We start from the raw sequence: 22332 nt of genomic DNA, 5'->3' as shown, positions 1-22332 counted from the left end.
TGTTACTACCTCCGCTGGGGAAACAACAATGCCCCCCCATTCCGTGTTCATATGTTTTATACAGAACAGGGAGGCAGAATAACAGCGCAACATTCCTGCCTTGGACAGGCTGTATAAAAGGGGCTAATGTTTGTTAAAGGAAATCAATTAACTTCTAAAATAAATGAATTTGCTTAACTGCTCCAGTGACCAAAAAAACAGACTCAGCTTCAAATGTTGGCAATGGCTTGTGCCATGTACATCTGTACATCTATATCTTGTTCACAGCAAGTCGTATTTACACAAACACTCCCTCATAAATAATAAACAAAATTTACCTGCAGGAAAACTCTACTAAACTACTTTATGACTTTCAACAGTGGTCCAAGTGGTCAAAGAGGAAAAACTTTCCAAAGAGTGGAATTTGCCCACGGAGGCAGAGGAAAGGCAATAGATCCTTTTTTGAACTCTTGCAAATAACAAAATGAATTAATTGACATAACAATACTGCCTAAAAGCTAGTAAATCTTGCCATATCTTCCTATCATCACACATCAGAGTATCAAACAGAAATAAAAGAAACAATTCATCCACAGAAGGGAAACAATGGCCACAGGCAAAGGACACAGGCCTTATCAATGCAGAACTTTCAGTAACTGTGCTCCCTTTATACTGCAGCATGTATCAAGTCCTAAAGCAACACAAAATGTAATTTAGAATTTCAAAATTAAACATTTAGTTATGTTCCATTGTATTTTATTTGTGGATCTATCTTCTATAGTCTTTTACCTGAAGCTGGTGGTGTTTATGTTTTTGTTAATTTTGACCGTTGATTAACTCATACAACATGTTTTAATCTGCCTTTCTGCACGGTCAAAACATACGACCTCTGTACTCATACTGTGTACAGATTGATAGGCCACTCACAATGTGTGTGCTCACACTGAGTGTAGACACGGAACACTTGAGTGGTTTGTCCTTTGATAATTCCAGTTTTATTCAAAACAATGGCCCCGCTCACAAAAATGTTGACAAAAAGTAAAGGCAGCGTTTGTACAATTCTACGTTGAACGGAAAGCAAGAAGAAAAAAAAAATGATATACTGAGTATGACAGCATTGTCTCACTAAGTCAACACTACTTAGCCAAAACATGTAATATACTACTCCAATAATATTAAAACAAACTTACTACGGTTTAAAATGCATCTTTTGACAGCAGCCATGTGGGAAATCAGAATGCTGAACTTCTCAAACTGCAAGACAGTCAACCAAAATTTCTGACTTGCCAGAAATTCATCTGTTTGCCAGATTTTTGATCCTTCTGACAGCTAATCAGGCACCTCAACCTCCCTCAAACTGAATATCAACTGTTACAAACCATCATTACTGTAGCGGTCCTTGTGCATTCTTGGTGCTGTTGAATATGGAGCAAATGCTTTGACTTAATTTGATGATTACATTTTTATTTTATTTTTTTCAATTTAGGCAATCAAACCTTTGCTTTTTTCCATGTTATCAGTGAATGTGATATATTGCCAAGACAACAAACATACATTAACTTAAGCTGTTATAGAATATATATAATAATATAATATATTATGAGGTTTGTAAATACTTAAGTCTATCTTGAATTTATACTCACTGCTGATATGTGCTTCAGCAGGGTCTTTGGTCACAGTGATCAATCCACTTCTCCATTCTGGTCCTACAGACGTAGCTCCCCAGCCTGAGCTCACTGTAACAAATGGGGGGCAAAATCCATGCACTGCAGTTCAGCGAGAGACAATGTGATGTATCAGTCAGCCAATTTAAGTGAATATTATCCAAAGTTGCAGTTTGTAGTATGAAATTCCCTGTTTGTGTTTTATGACCACTACACACTATGAACTAAGCTAAATCGTATCTTCCATGTGATACTGAAATGTTGGAAATCACAACTCACCTTGACTGAATGCTTGACAACACAGCTTGGCCTTTAGTTTCTTCAGTGTGTTGGTCTGACTCACATAGGCCTAAACAATTGAAAGTATCATACATTCAGTTCTGTATTTTTTGTGGCACTTTGAACACCACAAGCCGAGTGCCATATTTGTCTATATTCAAAAAAGGCAGACATCTCTATGGCTGATATCTCCAAAACTCGACAACTCACAGCAAAATAATCTAGATGGATACACAGCACTACAGGTAAGAGGAAACATATGACATTTTGAGTCATATGAGTTTTTTTGCTGCGTGATGATGTGTGTTTTACTCTGGAGAAAATATTGCACTGTAATACCCTCACAACTCATGAGCAACTTTCTTTGCTGTTGTTACTGAATACATAAATGTCTGGTCCTCAAATAGCCTACTTTTATCTCCTATTTTTTGCCTAAATCGCCTAGTTAATATCCAGATATTCTCATATTTTTTCATTGTGGGACAACAGAGGCATAATAATAATAATAATAAAACTATATTTATAGAGCACTTATCAAAAAAAAAGTACAAAGTGCTTCACAACAAGAGAAATAAAATACCACAGTGACATGATGAAATATAAAGAAATAAAATAAACAGCCAGTTCAGGTAAAATCAGGATATGCTTTCCGATAAAAAATGTGTTTTGAGAAGAGCATTAAAAGAAGACACTGACTCAGACAACCTAATTTCGGGGAAGTTGTTCCAGAGCCTCGGGGGCCCTGATAGCAAAAGCTCTGCCCCCCATACTGAACTGGAATTAAGACTAGAATATTTAACAACATAAAGGCACATATTTGACTTTTCTTTAAACAATGCCAGTGTGTGCACACATATTTGCAGTGTACCTTCTGTATGTTTAGTCAATACAGTATATTTTGTCCTCACTATACTGTATGTATGCATATCTATACTGTGTATTTTGTGCTCCACTCAGTATGTAAATCCTGCTCTGTGTTTGTTTGTGTTTGTTTGCTTGCTTAAGTTCTAACCAAATTCACTAGAAACATTTCCATACCCTGTCTGTTGTACTTAAATTGATTTTGGCAGAGGCTAAATGTAAAGTAGGTAAAGCAGAGCCTACCCTGCATTTTCATACATTTATAAATATATTTATGTGTATATATATATATACTGTAAACACTGTATATGCATACCATAATGCTTTATGGTACCATGAGAATTGTAATGAAAACATTACATCAGTATTGTGTCCATCATAACACACTGACTTTGTGTCAGCCATTAGTTAAGTTTTGCTTCCTGAGGGAGAAAATCATTAGGATTCAGTAAAAAATAAGAGAATATGAGTTTTTATTACATCTTACTATGATACAATTGTTATGGAAAGGTCACTTGGACAACCTGAGTGCACTTTTTTTGCCTCTACTGGGACGAAGTTGTATCAATAAACTTTGCACTTCCTGCCTGTCACAAAATCTTTATAAAACTGAGAGGCTGCTGCTTGTGTTTTTCACACCATGAAGGGCGTCCGGTATGCATGTCAGAAAGCACTGACATGCATCTCAAACACAGTTTATAACACATTGCAAACACAATCCCTATTAATCATATGCTCTACTGCCTTCAGTATGTTTAAGGTGGATGAGAACTACACCCGTGAGTCAGAGTTTGTTATGGTGGGCTTCCCAAGTCTCCAGCAGGAGTATTTTGACCTAGTGGCATGGTTCTTCTTCATGCTCTATATGACCACAGTGGTGGGCAACCTTCTGTGCTGGTGGTGTTTGCTTTGGAGCACAGTCTCCAGAAGCCCATGTACATCATCATGGTCAGCCTGGTCCTCTCAGACATTGATAAATATTCATGTTGCCTGCCATACATCTACTCTCAGGATCTATTAGTTGTTACAGTGCTTTCATAAAAAATATTTCTCCTAACAGTCATCACCTGGCTATTTAAAACAGTTAAACAAACATTGATGGTCTCAGTGATTGTACAAATTACTGTTGTTGACCTTGAGCATGACAGAAGTAACAGTGGAGACAACCTGGATTCAATATATCAACAACAGCTGCCATCTCAATCTTTTGATGTACAGCAATGTCTAGACTTGACCAGGGAATATAAGAGAGAAACAATCAAAAAATCAATAATTGAACTGCAGTCCAAGTTTCTGATGAAGGAAGCTGACAGAAGGAGGCCAGAATGAAGCAAATATTGGTTTAAAAATTAATTAAGATCCTGGTTTTGTTTCCAGTAACTGGTATTAAGTATTTCAGGCTGTGGAGTGTTTACTAAAGTGAATGTGATCCTGAATTTGCATGAATGTGGTCTTCTTTTACCATGAAATGATTATTTTTTTAAACAGTCACATGTGATCTGCTCTGCCTTGTCTTTTCTCATGTTCCTGCTCACTTTCTCTCTTTTGCCTACAGGCTTTACCACAGTGGCTTTACCAAACCTAATTTCTCGCTACTGGTGGAATGATGGGAGTCTTGGTTTTCACACTTGCCTCTTCCAAAAGCACATGATCCACTATTTTGGCTCCTTGAACTCCCTGATTTTACTGACCATGGCCCTGGATATCTGGCCATCTGCTTTCCTCTTAGGTGAAAAAAAGCAATTAGATTAGTCTCACCTCTAAGCCCTGAAATAAGACTAAAAACTATTCACTCAATCACTCTTTCTCTTTCTACCTCCCTTTCTCTCCTCAGATACCTGATGGTGATGACAAACCAAACTATGACCGGCCTCATGCACATCTTCCCTGGTGTTAGCACCATCAACTTTGCCATGATGCCATATTGTGGGCCCAACCTAATCATACATGCCTTCTGCGACACCCTGTCTCTTACAGCTCTAGTGTGTGGAGACCCCAGCCACCATTTCATCGCCGCCTTTGCTGGAGTGATGTTTATTCTTTATGTTCCTTTAGCCTTCATCATTTTCTCTTACATTAGCATCATCATCTCAATATTGCACATGGCCAGTGGACAGGTGAGACAATATTATCCTATCCTGAGATACTTTCATAATTAAGATTACAAATTCATGCCTCAGACTGTCCATCCTTTCGTCTCCAAGCTCACAAACATTGCCAAGATTGAAGTATTTTGTCTTTTGCTCAGCAACTACTTCTTTTTTAAATTTGACAAATATTTTCAGTCTTTTTTATTCTATTATTCATAACCCCTTTTAAGCCGCTGTTTTCCTCAGGGCAGAATAAAGACCTTCTCTACCTGTGCCACCCAGGGCTGTATCATTTCTATCTACTGCATACCACGTCTCTTTGTCTACTCTACATCGTTCTTTCCTAATCTGACGATGACCCCTGACAAGCGTATAGTCACCACCCTCTTCTACAGTCTTTTCCCTCCGCTGATCAACCCGTTCATCTATTGTCTGAGAACCAAGGAGATTGAGCAAATATTCACGCGCTTGGTCCAGAGACGAAGGGGCATTACGCCTGTGAAGCATGGCCAAATTGTCACTGTCACTAAGTCACACTGACAAGTGATCCGTGACCTTGTTTTGTTGTTAATAAATGCTTGCATAAGTATATATGGTAATATACATGGAAAGAGGTTAAAGAGACTGTTTGATTATACAAAAAATTGTTTTAATGGGAAAACTAAAGCAGAAGTCTGTGTTCCCTCTTTTTGTCCTGCTTTCAGTCTGTGTATGTGTACCAATAGTGCTTTAAATCCAAAATAGAAAGCCATTCTACATTTACCAGTGTCGAGTTCTTGTGTTTAAAATGTCAACACATGCCTTAACAAAAACAACATGATTCTCCTATAGTCGATGTCTATAATAATAGACATCAACATATGATAATGATGATAGATGTCCTATAGTTGTAAACTGAACTGATAGGAAGTGCAATAGAGTTTGGGAGTTTTTGGACTCATAATCACAGATGACATGGACATTGTTTGAAGCATCGTATTGCCTGAGACATCATTTTGCAGCAAAATATGGCTGCTGTGGTGGGACATACTGTAAGAGACAGACAATATTTCCATCCTTTTGTAAATCAAAACACAGAGAGAGAGAAGCTGCAGACATATCAGATACAGCCTGTCAAAACCAAACAGAAGGTAGATTTATTATTATTGCACGAAAGAGAAACAAAAGCTAAGGGTAAAGATTGTTAGCTATTTAGGGAGAAAGAGGAGAAGAAAATCTCCTCCTCTAGAAGTGTACCATATAGTTTGGGCATAATGGTTTGTTGATATTAAAACTAATCCATGATCCATACAAAACACAATAATTCTACATCTGTTTGACTTTGCACCACTGAATGGTGATTGAATTTGATGTAAGAAAATAATATTAAATTAATATTATGGTGACAGAACCTCAGGGAAGATGTGTTTGCTTAAAGTCCTCCAAGTCATCCACACTCAAATCAGCATTATTAATATTGCAGGAAATTTGTGTTAATGAGGCTTTCATAGACTTACCAGACTTTAACTTTTTAAAAGAGGGCTATACATTCACACTATTCTCATTCAGTTCATCCAAATACTATTATTTTCAACAGAAATATCTGGAATTTGGCACAGGGGTGAAGAATTTTATTCTCTAAATTAAAAGCCAAAACATCAAAGTGACTTCTTTCAAGGTTCCGAGCTACAAACATACACACACATATTTGAAGTGCAATGATTTGACTGACTATATGAAGCAGTAATGAAGGAGATAAAAAGGACCACCCTAATCAAATGAGAAATTGAGTAAACTAGTTACAATGAAAGCAAACATTGATAGCAAACATTAAACAAGAGCTTGTAAAATACATTATGTAGTACAACATTCAGCATCACAGATTTCCTCCAAAGCCATAATAAACTGGGGTATGATCAATGTTCTTGGGGGGGGGGGAGCCTTAATGGACAAATATAATAATATGAATTAGCTTTAAAAGTAGATAATAAGATGTTTACTTTCACCCCAACAGAAACTAAAAAAGCCAAAATCAACCAGCTAATCTAACATATGCCACTTGGTGGACGATTTTATTAAAGCACCTTCTATAGTGTGCATTTATAGCACTGGTGGTTATAATGTTGCTACACAGGTATTTTGCCAGAAGATGGCAACATCCTCAAACCTTACAGAGGTCTGTGATGGGTCACACACTGAGCATCTCTTCCTTGCTGTTTGGCTAATGGTTGGTTACCCCATAATTATTTTTTCGCCTATATAATCCATCCAAACATGAGTAATGAACGTGTTTGTGTAGCTTTATGAAAGGGATTCCCCATACACGTCAGTATTCATTTTACACCCTGTTGTTGTAGTCAGAGGCATGAAATCATATTTTAGTTTAATTAATGTTTACAATCTAGCTGTATATACTTAAATGTCACTGTTGTAAATGTCATAAATATTTCAATGAACTGCAAAATGCGTTTACTCATGCAGACTCACACTACCTTTGAAACAATGTGTGTGTGTGTGTGTGTGTGTGTATAAAGAGACTGTTGTATTGTTCAGAGGCCAGGCAGCAGCAATACTGAGTGGCTTAATGTCAGACAAACAGAATGAGCCGTTCTGAGTGGCACTACCGTAACCACAATCTTCTCCATCTGCACACACACTCCTTCTGTGTGTGTGTGTGTGTAAATAACAGAAGAATAGTTGTATTCATGTTGAATATCTGGCCCACATTACATTCACTGTGTGGACACAGCATGACTGCAAGGAGGAGGAGGGAGGGATGAAAACAGGGAGGAGGAGAGGAAAAAACTACACTGAAGGCAATAGAAGTGTAGTCATCATCTTTTAATAAAATAATTTCTTAGCAAATCAGAACTCCCCTCATACTGTGACAACATATTGATATTCAAAGACTCTAATGTTATATTTCTTTAGTTTAAAATTGTCTCTGCATTAATGTAACATCTCTTGTTTGTTCAGTGTGTCATTAGCAAAGTACATGAGGCAGCACACGTCTGAAAACATGCTCTCCGAATGGCAGGCAGAACACTGCTCTTCCTGCTGCACTTTGGCCTACTGACTGCTGTGCAAACTGGACAAGTGAGAAGTGACATCACATGGTTATCTGGAAAAATGATGCAGTTTCATTTTATTCTTTCTTGCATTAAGACTTTATCAGCTTGAATGTTGAGTGGGCAGAAAGGAAGAAATCTCATCTTTTCTAGACAAGCTTTGGTAAGTCTTTGACGTCCCGTTGCTGATTCTCTTTCATGTAAGTTGAGATAAGTTGAATCTGTTGACTATCACCTCACAAGAAATTCATTCCTACACACAGTGTTTGAGTGTAACTATGTCCATTTACTCAAGTGCTGCCTAGGCGTAGTTTTGATTTGCTCGTACTTTACTTGAGTGTTTTTATTTTATGCTACTTGATACTCCACTGTATACTAACTGACAGCTAGAGTTACTTTACAGATCAACATTTTACGTACAACACGTATTATACATGTGATTATACAGTGGTGGAAAAAGTATTCAGATCCCTCACTCAAGTAAAAGTAGTATTACAACAATTTAAAAATTCTCACTTTCAAGCAAAAGTCCTTCATTCAAAATTCTGCTTAAGTAAAAGTACAGAAATATTATCAGCAAAATGTGCTTAAAGCATCAAAAGTAGAAGGAAAATTAATCGTCATTATTAGAAATTTATATTCATGTTTTGGACTTTTCACTATTTTAATAAAATAATAAAACAATCAGAGAAGTTTAGAGGGGAGATGTGGTGTTGGTGGGACTGCCAAGAAGAAGCATGACAAGGGCCCCAACCAGACACTGCTTTGTAGTAATGGGTCACAAGCCAAAAAGGTTGGGAGCCACTAATCTGTGTCAATACATTGTACTGTGCAATAATAAGGTTGTGCAATGTTTTGTATGTAAACTCTTAGTCTAAAAAGTAACTACAACTGTCAGATAAATGTAGTGAAGTAAAAAGTACAATATTTCCCTCTGACATGTAGTGGAGCAGAATTATAGTAGCAGAGTAGCAAGTACCTCTAAAATGTAAATAAGTACAGTACTTGAGTATGTACTTTGTTACATTCCGTAGTTCCTATAAAAGGAGAACCACCTCAACCAGGTATATTAAAATGCTGCTTACATGTTAATGCATCAATAATAATAAATAAAATTAATATAACTTATAGGATAATTTAACACTCTAAACGGGGGTCATTCTGCATAGTGAGTACTTTTTTTTTTATTTTTGATATTTTTGGCACATTAAACTGACCACACCGTACTTTCACCTAGGTAAAATTTTGAATGCATACTTGTGATGGAGTAATTTTTACATTGTGGTATTACTACTTTTAAGAATCCAAGTACTTCATTCATAACTTCAAATGAAAAGTGTCAACTTCATTACAACAACTAACTGTAGCTAAGTGTTTTACATGTCTTCAAAGTAAAACACAGCCTTAATTCTAACTTTAAACAACTTGTTTCCTAACCTAATCTGCTGACAGTTTCCGGACTATCAAGAATAATTTCAAGAGAAATACTTCTCAATCCACTTCCATATAGTTGTCAGATAGTTGACACCTAAAGACACCCATCTGATTCAGCTGTCTGCTGAAACTCTTCTTGACTGTCCGGTGATGCACTTAAAAATCATTGCTGAGTGTCAACAGTAGGCTGTCAAAATCATGTGATACTCAAAAGAGTTTTATGATTTATGTGCAATAAATCATGACAAAAGCCAGTGCACTTCAATAACCTTTATTTAGATTACAGATGTATTCCATTTTGAAGTTTGGAGGGGGGAGAGGGAGCATTAGTGCTATTTACAATTGGTTTGAAAACGTTTATCTCTGTACAGATTTGAACCCTGATCAATATAAACAATATTTTTTAAGACCTAGTGCTGTTACAAAGCAATTCTTTAAAGCAAAAAAACAAAGAAAAAGGATTACATTAAATTATAAACAAATGAAAAAAATAATAATAAAAGAGCACAGAAAGAAAGAAAATAAAAATACAGTCTGTCGATGATTAGGGAGGTTTTGCTGCTGTTAAGCACAAGACATTGTCAGCGAGTGACTGTGAACTGGCTAGAAGCTAACCGTACGCACAATCATAGACTAAACACCAATATACTGCATATCAACAAGATCTAGAGTCATCATGATCTATATAAGATTCATATTAAATATATTCTACACGTTACCTTAGTTTGGAACATTACTTCCATTGGAAAAATATAAAATAAAACAATAAAACTTTTTATACATTTTTATTAATCTGATGAAGGAGCACATGCTTCAGTTGTGCAAAATGGATTTATTAATGCAGAGAGAGATAATTAAGAAGAGAGTAATAAGCGAATTAAAACAAATAGGGAACATTTTCATTCCAAGTTCATTTCCCTGCTTGGACAGCTACTGTCAAGAGAGAGATCCTTCACAACACTGTTAAAAAAAAGGAGCATAATGAGGGATGGTGCATTGTGGAGGACTGACATGACGTTTTATTAATCACAACACTGGTCGGTCAGTAAAATACATGGACTGTCAAAACACAGTCACAAATGTCATGGACAAACAAATAACCAAAACAAGACCACTGCCACTGGTTGTTTGTCTATTTGTTTGTTTGTTAGGCTTTGTTTGGCTAAAATATGACGACTGAAAGAGTAGGGTGTGGGCGGTCTGTACAGCGCTCTGCAGACAAAAAGGAATAATTTCTCTCTTGTGACCCTTCAGGGCACATGCAGAGGAGGGCAGTAAAAAGGACACAGGTGTGTATATGTGTGTGTCTGTGTGTGTGTCCTAGTTTGAGTTCTCTGATCAGGCACGTCTAAGCTTTGTCTGCTGCACTGAGGGAGATCACACAAGCACATATGGTTGGATGTGTAGACAGGGAATATATATATGTGTGTGTGTGTGTGTGTGTGTGTGTGTGTGTGTGTGTGTGTGTGTGTGTGTGTGTGTGTGTATGTTGTTAGTGGTTCAAATTCTCAGCGGTCTGTATGAGAAAAGAAGGCCACACACACGAACTTGGGCACTGCATTACCATGACAACTAGCTAGAATGAGGAGCCAGTAAGAAACTGACTTAACAAACCGGCTGAGGAGGGCTAGACAGGGTGTATATGTCTATTGTGTGTGTGTGTGTGTGTGTGTGTACGTGTATGTTTGTGTGCATGTACATGGCAGAAGGCTTAAAAAGGTACGCATTAAGAAAAAAAAAACACATGCAAATCCAGTTTCTTCCTTTGATTTTCAGTTATGACAAAAAATCAAGTACAACAAAGGAATCAACTCTATCGTTAATCAATTTCCTGCTCCAAACTCTGTGTCCTGGATGACCCTGTCTACTTTCTATGTCTGTGTGAGAGAGGAGGGGTGGGGAAGAGAGTGTGTGTTTGTCTGTATGCATATCCACATTGTTGACAGCCTCCAGGACAGGGGACAAAGCTCATTACAGTAGGTTCAGGATGTTGAGGGCAAGAATGGATGAGAAGGATGGAGGGCCGACAGCGGAGGTGTGTATTTACAGAATGATGCAGCAGTTACTCTCCCCGGTCTTCTCTCGATTCCTCTGACCTGGGAACACACACACACACACACACACACACACAAAAAAACATCATCATCAAGACAAACACTGATCCTACACAGTCAGAGAGGTACCCGCTAAATATATATGATGAGATAGAATTTCAAAACTTTTTACATGTGACAAGACTAAAATCAACTCCATTAAATGTGATCTGAGGCCAGATTCACAAGGGCCGTCTGGCAAAAGAAGTTTAACCTGACACTAAACTTTTGCCAATGCAACTCGACATCATCCAACAAAGTGTTATGTTGACCAATCACCATTACTTTGTAACATGAAAGCCGCATTTCTACTGTTCCACTGTGCAGCATTTTAGTGTCTGATAATCCTTCAAACTCGTCGATCTGTTTACTGAAACTGGACTTCCTGGATAGTATTTTTCGTGTCTCACCTGTACCTGAAGCAACAGGCCCACTTGGTTTTGCTTTTAGACAAGTTTAACTTAAATGGTGTCATAAAAATAAAGACTGAATGCTAAAAGGTCTACCACCGAACCTCCAGCCAATACCAAGAATTAAGAGCTTTGTTTCTATTTTAAGCATCTATTGTCACTTCCTTATAACTGACAAAAGAGAGAAAACATGGCTCTATTAGTGTTTTACCTGCTATTTCTTCACATATAACTGAACTTTGCCTTGTCGTTGTTGTTCCACAAGGGACAGATTTTCTTGTGGAGTAAAATGAGGTGATTATTTATTTCACCTTATTTTACCTTGGGACTACTTTACCCAGAATGCATAGCAAAATGCAGATAGTCAATAACTACAGCGCTTTGTGCAACCAGTGAACTTAGATGTCCATATGAACTCTACTGTATTTGTTAAGTCTAATCCACAGTTGAATTCAACCCCAATCACCTTCTGCTACACAGTCACAAAAAGGAGACCTGTCACCTAATATGATTTATATTAGCTGTATATTTAACACAATGTGCCGTATCTTGGGGATACATTTAAGGGAGCCAATTATTTGCACCAGTGGCTATTCCTAAAACAGTAGCCATGTGTAGAGATAAATAATGGCTGGGAGCAGAGCGTTTAAAGTTGTTCAGCGTGTGAAAGGCCTACTGAGAGGAAAGAAGGGAGACGGAGCGCTGGTTACCTTGGGAATTTGGCTCAGGCAAAGTCTCTCTGGCAACTAAATGCATCACTGTGGTCTTCCCCAAGGGCAGTTTGAGAGCTGGCGGGGGAGAAGTGAGAGAGAGAGACGGAGAGAATGTAAAAGGTTATTCAGTTAGCTACAGTATATCTGTCTTTACAAAGTCATTGACTATCACTATCATATTCAACTTGTAGAGTACAAATAATGCTACACTGGAAAGAGTCGGTCTACATCGAAGCTACAAAAGAGAGAAAAGCTACTGACTACATTTAAGCTGCTTCATGAAATAATTAACTATGGCTGAAGAACTCAAAATATATGACTGTGAGGTCATTTTGTTGCAGAATAACCATCTATTGCAGGTAAGGAAAGGGCCTGAAACCTTTATGTAAACCAATGTCAGTTATTTCAAACAGGATGATCGGCTGTTCCTAAAAGTCAAATGTGTCTTTTCCCCCAGTTGCTTGAATCATTTGTGAACTGCTCAATTCAATAATAAACTCACTCAGCAAACTCTTGAGAGAAAAACAGTTTCAATTAAAAATGGGAGAATCAAAATCAGTATTATCTTTTATCATCTATTGACACTTTTATTTTACACACAGGAACTGTTTGATCTCATGTAATGAATCAAATTGGAATTCAATAATTGCTTTGAACATCAGTGATTTTTCATGTATTTGCCATATTGTGATATACTGTATAGAAAAATATCCTTGTTAATATTCTAATATCGATTTCAACCATATCGCCACATCCTACTTTCAACTCCATTACCATGCAAAAATAACGTGACTTTTTTGTCAAAACTTTGACAAAAACTTAACTGAGCATGATGTTCACTGTGATGGATCTAAGCAGTTGATTTTTACAGCAAAATGAATGGAAATCAATGGCTGCCAGGAAGATAGGTCAAATGCATTCTACTTTAACTAATGTATGCTTTGTAATACAACAGGTAGCACTAGTCCTACTCTGATATTTGATGAAAACCACCTAAACAAAAGATACTTGATTTTTAAAAATACCTTAACGTTCACACACTAAATTGTAGTTGATATCTTAGCTGTAATACTCGTAACTCTGTTATTCCTCAAAACTGCTTATCAATCACATGATGTGTGTGGTGTCTATGTTTGCATTTCAAGACCACTGCGAGCTTTGGCTCAACTTTAAGAGGATTCTGTGTCAGCGTGCAAACATGTTAAACCACCGATAAGGGAATTATCAGATAGATGGCAGTAATGGGATGAGAGTAAAAGGGTTAGGGATTGCCATTAAGCACACAAAACACCAGTCAGATCAAAATTAGGTTAAGTAGACTAAAAAGTCTAAAAGCCAGTGAGAAGTGAAGATGTCACCCCCACCCCCACACCCCCTCCTGCCCTCTCCCGTCTCTTCTTTGTGCTGCTACTCTAACGCCAGTCATGCCCCTTTCCTGACCAGTCTCTTTTTGCTGTATTTCCTCTCTCCTCCCTTTCGCCGTCAAAGCAGGCTTGTCCAGAGCACTGAGGTTCCTCTGTTCTGTGGCCCAGGAAAGGGATGAGAACAGCAAAGAACTTTCCAGCAGCACACTGCCGTGTGATTTTGTGTGCATGTCTATGAGCGGAAGGTGTACTTTCTGTGTTTTCTCACCTCCTAGTGTTACGTTGCCGTGTAGAAAACGGCCCTGGTAGATCAGCCTCAGGATGTTAGGGCTGCTGACCTGCTCTTCCTCCCAGTCTGAAAGAGAAATAGGGCAGAGACAGATGGGAAGAGAGAGTTAAAGAGAGACAAATCAACATAGAGAAAGACAGATGACAAGCTTCATATATTTTCCCTTTCCTGCTTATCTCTTATTTGTTTTCTTCCTCAATGTCACTGAAAGTTTGTTTTCCAAATGATTCTTTTTGTCTACATTTCCACATTATGTGACCTCTTTCCCATAAAACATCATCATCATCATCATCATTATTGTATAATCTATAAACTGAGAACATGCAGTTTCAGTAACGACATTTCACAACCTTTTTATTTCTACCTGAGATTGAATTTGCTTTAAAAAACACAATAAACAAAGTGAAGGTTCTCAGACTCTAGATTAGCAATTTAGATATAAGTAAGGAATTTAATTAAGGCGCTCTGACTAAGATATGATGAAAAGCTTTGAATTTTAAACTACTATGTTAGCCATCAATATAATTTACTGTATACAGTGTAGTGAAAAGAAATCAGTCATTGCATGCAAAACCACCAACAACCGCACTTAAGATATTTTAAGACATTTAGGGCCTTTATTTCCGATCATTACATGCAGAATGTATAATATGTGGGCTTTGTGGGATGCACTACAGAATGTGAGAGAGACTCAAAGCAAGAGAACACAAGGTGTGGCTTGGGAAGAGCTAAAGACAAAAGTAAAGGCATTAAATGAGAGAAAACAGCGAGGGGAGTGGCACGGCAGCAGAGTCTGGCCGCCAGATGTTTGTCTCCAGCTAAGCGGAGGGTGTTGAGTGCCTGCTCTGGGTCTCACAGGGTTCAGATCTATTGTCTTGGAGGAACACAGGGCACTTCCAAAACTGACAGGAGTGAAAGAAAACCTCCTCTTGTCAAGGAGAATCGGGAGTTCATGAGTATAATCTTTAGTTTTTCATGCACTGTGGGCTTCTCCTAAACTGGACTACATTGACAGCACTGTGGGAAAAGGCTACAGTCTGTTCAGATTTGAAGGTGGTGTAAGATCGGCATTATCAAATGAATTCTTACACCGGTGTAGCAGCATTTAGGGAGTGGTTGTATTACAGAGAGGTGATGGCTGTTCTGCAATCCCACATTCCTGTATGCAATGATAATCACGCTGAAAGGAGGAGTGCACTTTAATTACCCTACACCAAAGATTGGCACATTCTCACACTGATTTGTAGAACTGCGTGTAATTAATTTGTTGTTAAGTAATCAGCTCTCTGGATACACTGTATAGAATCTCAGCTGCCTTTATCTTTGTTGTAGAAAATACAGCCAAAATAGGTCAGATCATCTGGTTTCCAAGTGCGTTAGCAATTACTGCTCATGCAAACATACTGCAGATGTGCTTATGCAATAATGTGATTTATTACATAATAACACAATATGGGTCTATATTATCTATGTGCAGAATGTGGGAAAAGTATACTCAAACCCCACATACCAAAATCTGGTAAATGTTTACATTTAGCACTTAATGCGAAGCAGACGTGCTAGTGACAGTAGCGTAAGGATCTCTCACCTAAAATCACATTTAAATCATACAGCTCAACTCTTCATACATAAGGATGGAAATGTGTTATGTTGGCTCGCATAAACAACATTGTAGTAAGATTTAAAGTCAGTCAAGCATCAGTTTTCTGCTAGAACTAGAAATGAAGCAAGTAACTTTTTATTTGGATAGTACCCCATGGCCACGTTACATTAACCTGGAGCCTCCACATCTAACTTGACACATTTCATTAACAGAAATCTTTGGATTTTTATTTTAACACATTGCATATATTCTTAATACTGTGAACATTTGCACATTCCATCTTCTTCTTTTGAAATATTTGTACTTGTCAGCGGGAAATATTGTAGCTTTTACTTGTAATAAAGGTGTAAAATTTATTATCAGTGTAAAACATATGATGAATCACAGATTAAACTATTACTACTGTATACAAAGTTGCTAAAATTTTGCCCTTGTTGACACAATTAAAACAGACAGAATAAGTCACAAGATATGATAAATGCCACTCTGTATAATGAGTACTTTTACTTTTGATTCTTTAAGTACATTTAGTTGCTAATACATATGTACTTTTAGTTAAGTAGGATTTTGAATGCAGGACTTTTACTTGTAATGGAGTATTTATATATTGTGGTATTGCTACTTTTACTTAAGTAAAAGATCTCAATCCTTCTTCCACCACTGGCTACTATGAAGTAGAAGAACAGGCTCGGGAGGCAGCTCCAAAACAGGCCATGTCCTTACACCAAAACAATAAGATAAAAAAGGCTAAACAGTACCGCAGTGCTTCAGTTTGGTGATACTGTTGTTCTCTGTGGGTTCATCACTGCACTGCAACACACTTTCACATTACACATAGTCATTGTGGAGCTTTAAGTCACTTAATAGTCATTTGAATCAGCTTTAGACTATACCAAATAGTGTTAGACATATTGTCCTAAGTGACCTGTATTTACTTCTCGAAGAAAAAGAAATGGATCACCTCAGGATGATTTTACTTATCATAGAGGGAGTTTTACACGACCTTCACTTTAAGACTACACATACTTCTGTTCCCACTGGATGTAACTCCTACTACTTCTTTATCAACTGTACCTGCCAGTAACACTGAGGTATCTAAATGGAGCTACTCACCCATCGGCCAGTTGTCATAGACATGTTTGGCAATGTCTGCTGCAGAGTCGTTGGGAGAGAAGAGGAATTCTTTCGTCTTCCCACTGACTAAAATAAGCCGCAGGTTTATCTGCAACACAGATAAAAACAAGACAGGTACGTTAGAACTGTATATGAGAAAATTAGAGGACAGATCAAATGGAAATTAACACAAGCAACGGTCCCATATACACAGTCACATGTCACATTATACACAGTCAAATCAGGACGCACACAGGTTCACGTTAAGTAATTTAATAGGAAACAGGAGAAGGATATGAGGACCCTGAGGAGCGTCCCATCTGTCTGTCCAACTTCCTCCTCACTTTTCTCTGTTTCTTTGTCTTTGGTTCCCAATCCTGTCACTTACTGGCAGTTTGTCACTTTCTCATCTTTACCACTCACAAGCCAGATGTTTTGCTTTGCCTTGTTCCGCTGTCTGGAGACAAAATCCCATGTATAATTTGTTTGAGCAAATACTAAAATAAAAAGTTTTCTCAGTGCAACAACTGCAAATTAGAGGTTTTTTCCATTTATACTCCCAACAGAATTTTCCAATTACATTTTCATTGCATTTTTAAGGTTAATTTCCTGGATAGGAGTACACTATTAAAACTCTTGGGCTTGCAGACATAATGTAAATTTAGATTGTTATGGTTTATGAATGAGACTGAGTATCTTTGTAATTTCAACACAACCAAACTTGGCTCTCACTGTGTAAAACAGCCCACAAAACAGTTACAACAGCTAGTTTGGAATACTAAAGGCTGTTAAAATGTGCAACCTGCCCTGAAAAGCTTATGCCAGCAGTCAGTGGTGACAGCCAAGTATAACAATACATGACTAATAGTGTGAAACACTTGTTCACGGTGGGCAAGTCCTCTTTCCTCTATCCCCTTTACACGAAGGTCAGAGTCAGCTACTGAACAGCACCTCTGGAGCAGCTAGGGAATTGCCATTATTAGGTCTACAACGTGATTTTTAAGGTGGAAACATACATTAAGACAAATGGACATCCTTTAGAAACGGTTTGCCTTACTAATGTATGCTGCATTTTTGCACAGAAAACATGCAAGCAAAGGAAAATGCTTATTTTAAATGAGGTGGTGGATGGAGAGATGAGGGCAACAAGGACTGCAAACGCTTCAGTGAGAGCTGGAGGTGAGTGAACTTGGCTGTGTACTGAAACCTACTGAACTAAATTATTGTCACTCACAGTACACTGTGCTTTTTTAGGGAGTCCTCGCTGTTTGCTTTCTATCATTTCTCCAACTATATATTGTCAATGGTCCTGACTCCAGTTGTAAAAATCAAACATTTTTAAACTACTGAACGATGAGCAGCGACTTGATCAAAGGTCAAACAATTAACAATCCTTAAACACCACATACGGTATGAGTATCAACACCATCTGACTGTGTCCAAATTATTCCAATAACTTATATAATGTCCAAATCATGACAAAAATCGGCCCAACAATCAGAATGTGTGTCCCCACCTTTACTCACTGTGCTGCCGTCCTGGTCTAAAATGGCATTGTCATTTTAAACATGCCAACAAATAATAAAGACAGAGAAACAAATGCATTGTTTACATTTGATTGGTGTGACTTTGCTGGAACTAATCACACAAACGAGGAGAGGCACAGATGTGTGTTGCTAAGCACCACATCTCTTTGTGCATCTCTCACCTTAAATCACTTAAATACATTAGTGAACTGAACACAGTTTTGCATTTAGAACCATCAATTTGCATATCAATTGTCTGCTTGTGTTTATAGGTTATATATATAGAGAGAGTTTATGTCTTAAATGGCATGCTGTGTAGAGGCATAGCAAAGGTCTGTGGTGTATGTTTGCCTTTGCTTACTTTGCTTTTGTGTTCGGCCTGCAGGACGCGCATGGCACAGGCACATGTGTGTCATTTTTTCTAGTGTGTTTCCATGTGACGAGTGTCACAGCCCTCTACACCCCCACCCCCACCTACTCTGCTGAGTGACATACACATATACACACATCCTTGTACTTCTAGCTCATGTCATTGACATAATGCATTCTCTAGCCCCTTACCCTGACCTTAACCATCACAACTAAATGCCTAACCCTCACCCTAACCGTAACCTAATTCTATCCTAACCCTTAAAACCAAGTCTTAACCTTCAAACAGCCCTTTTAAGTTGTGAGGACTGGCCAAAATGTCATCACTTTCCAAAAACTGTATATCAGTCCTCACTATGTTGCAAGTACAAGTACACACACACACACAGAGCTGGCTGCAGTGATGTAACAGAGCTAACACTAAGGGATTGAAACCGAGATCTCTGTAAGCACGTTATCAAATCAGCTTATAGGTTTAAGAATGGAAGAGCCATAGAGACACATACATACAAAACAACACATACATACATACATACATACATACATACATACATACATACATACATACATTCAGATGAACTCGATAGTTTTGAGCTTCTGTTTTTGTTTACTCATGTATATGCAGAATACTCTGGGCCATAAAAACACATGCAGCCAGGCGAAGACTCAGAGACACACGAATACTCCTACATACTGTATGTGTGCACTTCTTAAACAAACTGAAATAAATGATAAACATCAGCAATAAACTGCTGTTTCCTGCTATCATTCACAAGGGACAGTTTCAGCTATACAGATGAGATATAGATCATAAAGCAGGAATTTGCATGTTTGTGAGTGACTGGCTGAATGGGAAATGTACATTATTACAGTTTTTTAGATACATATTCCCTTAAGACAAGCAATACCTGAGAATGACTGAATAAACCAGATGAAGACAGAAATAATGAGGAAGAAGAACACAGAGGAATTTACATATGCAAGGTTTTGCTCCTTTCCTGGTTGAACACCTGGTCGTTGCCATGGTGTCACCATGGCGACAGCCAGTGGTGGGCGGCTTAAATTGATAACCCCTCCTGCCCATTTCCTACTCTGCTCTGTCACATCATATTGTCTTCCTCTCTGCACCCCCCCCCCCTCGCTCTCTCTGTTTCACTCTGTCTCTCTCTCCACGACTATGTCAATCTCTCGCTCTGCACCGTGTACAGTGGAGGAATATACAAGGCCATAATAACAAGAGGCACTGAGCTGGCTTCAGTTAAACAAGGTAAACCCAGCCTTTCTCCTCTTATCGTCAACCTGCACAACTTCTCAATTTCTTTATTTACTTCTACCCCTTTCTGTCCTTCTTTGCTTTCTCTATTCTTGCAGGTCACTTTCTGTCTTTCTGTCTCTATTTTTTTCCGAGACAGGTGACAAATCAAAAGAAAAACCCTGAATAGAAAGATACATAATAGATAGCAGATTCTTCCATACAAGGTACGAAGGTCAGTAAATGGTTTGATGAGTATTAAAGGTTATGCAAATCATATGCTAAGGCCTTCACAGTCACCAGGTCTCCACCCAATTGAACACCTACAAGAGATTTTGGAACAACATGCAAGCCAGCGGTCTCCACCAGCATCATCAAAACACAAAATTAAAGAAAATCTTTTTAAAGAATGATTTCAAACCGGGGACATGCAAAATCAATGCCAACTAACACTGACGCTGTTCTGGTGCTGTACTGGGACACTTTATGTTGGCTTTTCCTTCAATTTGTATCTCTACAGGTGAGTTTTTGCTGCTCATTCCTCTTCTATTTCCTCACGTCATCCTTTAACTGAATCAAGGTCTTAACTCTCTCTTGCTCTTTTTTCCTCTCCCTGCCCCCTCTCCCCGAGGGGTCGCTGTGCCTTCTCCCTGGACTCTCTTCCGCAGAGAGGCTGGTAATGAGGTTTCACAGCCAGCTCAGAGAAGTATATTCAATTACCATCTATTCTCTGCAACAAATACAACAAGTCCAGGTATGGGGAGCACAGCACTCCATGCATTCATGCATAAACATATATATACAGTACATAGACATATCTGCAGGCAAGTTATTAATGCAAACAAACAGCACGTCCTAGCCTACAACCAGCCTCACTCTGAGCTCAGGATGTCAGAAATCAGCCATATAAAGGCTTCATCAGTTTGCAGAGCTTGTGGAGAAATGGGAGAAGCAATATAGTGAGTGTTATGCGTCCCCAATGTGAGTATGTGAAAGCATTTGTAAGCTCTGGTATCAGAATGCTGAAACATCCTGGTGCAGCGGCTTCTATTCCTGAAAAACAGTCAAATAAAGGAGCAGGCTACTTGTGTATGAAACTGGTGACACAGCTCCCTGCTTGTCAAGCCTCCACTGCAGACCAGACATTCAGACACACTACAATAATGTGACCCTGCTGCCAAGGCCACGGTGTAAACATGTGAAGTAAGCAAACCCTCTTGGCTAAACACTGTTTGTACACGGTAGAGAGCAGGAAATTCAATGCCATCTATAATTATTCCTCCCTGAGTACCGCTCTCAACTCTTTCTCAAGGCAGTAGCATGTGTGTGTGTTTATGTGTGCTTGTGTTTATATGTGCATTTAAGAGTATTGCTGCTCTTTAGACCCTCTGCAACAGTCAACAAATTATAGAGTGGGAAGCCTTCCTGTGGGAATATATTAGAGCAGCTTTATAGGTAGTCTACGCAGCAAGGTTAGCCGCTGCTGTCAGTGTGGATTCCTAACTGTATGAATGAATTTAGAAGAGGAAGTGGGTGATAAGCCTGACTGGTGTCTGTTTAAAACAAGCCAGCTGGATCCAGCAGCCAGTCTGCTTTGACTTGCCCATTAAATCTGGAGAAAATTCGACTGTAAACTCAAGAATGCTGCACTTTGAAAATACAAATCCCACGTGAATTATCAGTCGCTGGTTTTACTGATAATTACATGTAGGCATTTTTCTTTCTGGCACTTCTGTCTGGCTGTCAACAAATTTAAATGGACAAAGGACAAACTGTGAACAAACAAAGAAAAAGAAGAAAAAGAGCAGCCTAAAAGACACTCATCCCGTTTTGTTTTTTTAAAATTAGTCAATAAAACAGCTTTGTAAGCTCTCTGTGATTTTGCAAATGCATAAAGAGGTCCTGCAATCATTAGCCCCCATTAAAACAGAAATTCTATCATGGAGCCATTGTTTTCTTTAATTAAAAAACACACTGAAAAGGGTGTTTATAGACAATCACTGTACATGATGGAACAGCAGGCTGAATGCATGTACCAGAAGCAGCAGCGAGCAAGCTCACAGGAAAATAAACTCTTTTGATTTGTCAAATAGCCTCATTATGAGTTCGACACATTTTATACAATATTATAAATAGAGTTTTTTGTTTGTGTGAGTTCCTTTGTGTGCGCACATACACAGGCAGAGCGGTTACGCAACAGCGGGGTGATACGAGAAACAAAGCCTAAGGCGAAGATTTGTAATCTC

At 38.3% G+C, this 22332-nt stretch overlaps 1 protein-coding gene and 1 pseudogene across 1 annotated transcript in view; one reads left to right on the top strand and one right to left on the bottom strand.

The window, feature by feature from the left end:
* The first annotated feature begins 3423 nt into the window (after positions 1-3423).
* On the top strand, positions 3424-5413 carry LOC122888764 (annotated as a pseudogene).
* A 4196-nt stretch (positions 5414-9609) lies between these two features.
* The window catches only part of ubl3a (ubiquitin-like 3a), a 35628-nt gene continuing 22905 nt past the window's right edge, over positions 9610-22332 (bottom strand). Inside the window, exons 2-5 of the mRNA XM_044222167.1 lie at positions 16940-17048; positions 14203-14289; positions 12568-12645; positions 9610-11450 (exon numbers count right to left, since the gene is read on the bottom strand). Of these exons, the coding sequence (XP_044078102.1) occupies positions 11398-11450; positions 12568-12645; positions 14203-14289; positions 16940-17048 (327 nt within the window). The 3' untranslated portion in view covers positions 9610-11397. The remainder of the gene's footprint in view (positions 11451-12567; positions 12646-14202; positions 14290-16939; positions 17049-22332) is intronic.

The sequence above is a fragment of the Siniperca chuatsi genome, linkage group LG14 (genome assembly GCF_020085105.1).
Source record: "Siniperca chuatsi isolate FFG_IHB_CAS linkage group LG14, ASM2008510v1, whole genome shotgun sequence".
Lineage (NCBI taxonomy): Eukaryota > Metazoa > Chordata > Actinopteri > Centrarchiformes > Sinipercidae > Siniperca > Siniperca chuatsi.
This window is presented reverse-complemented; position numbering and strand designations above follow the sequence as displayed.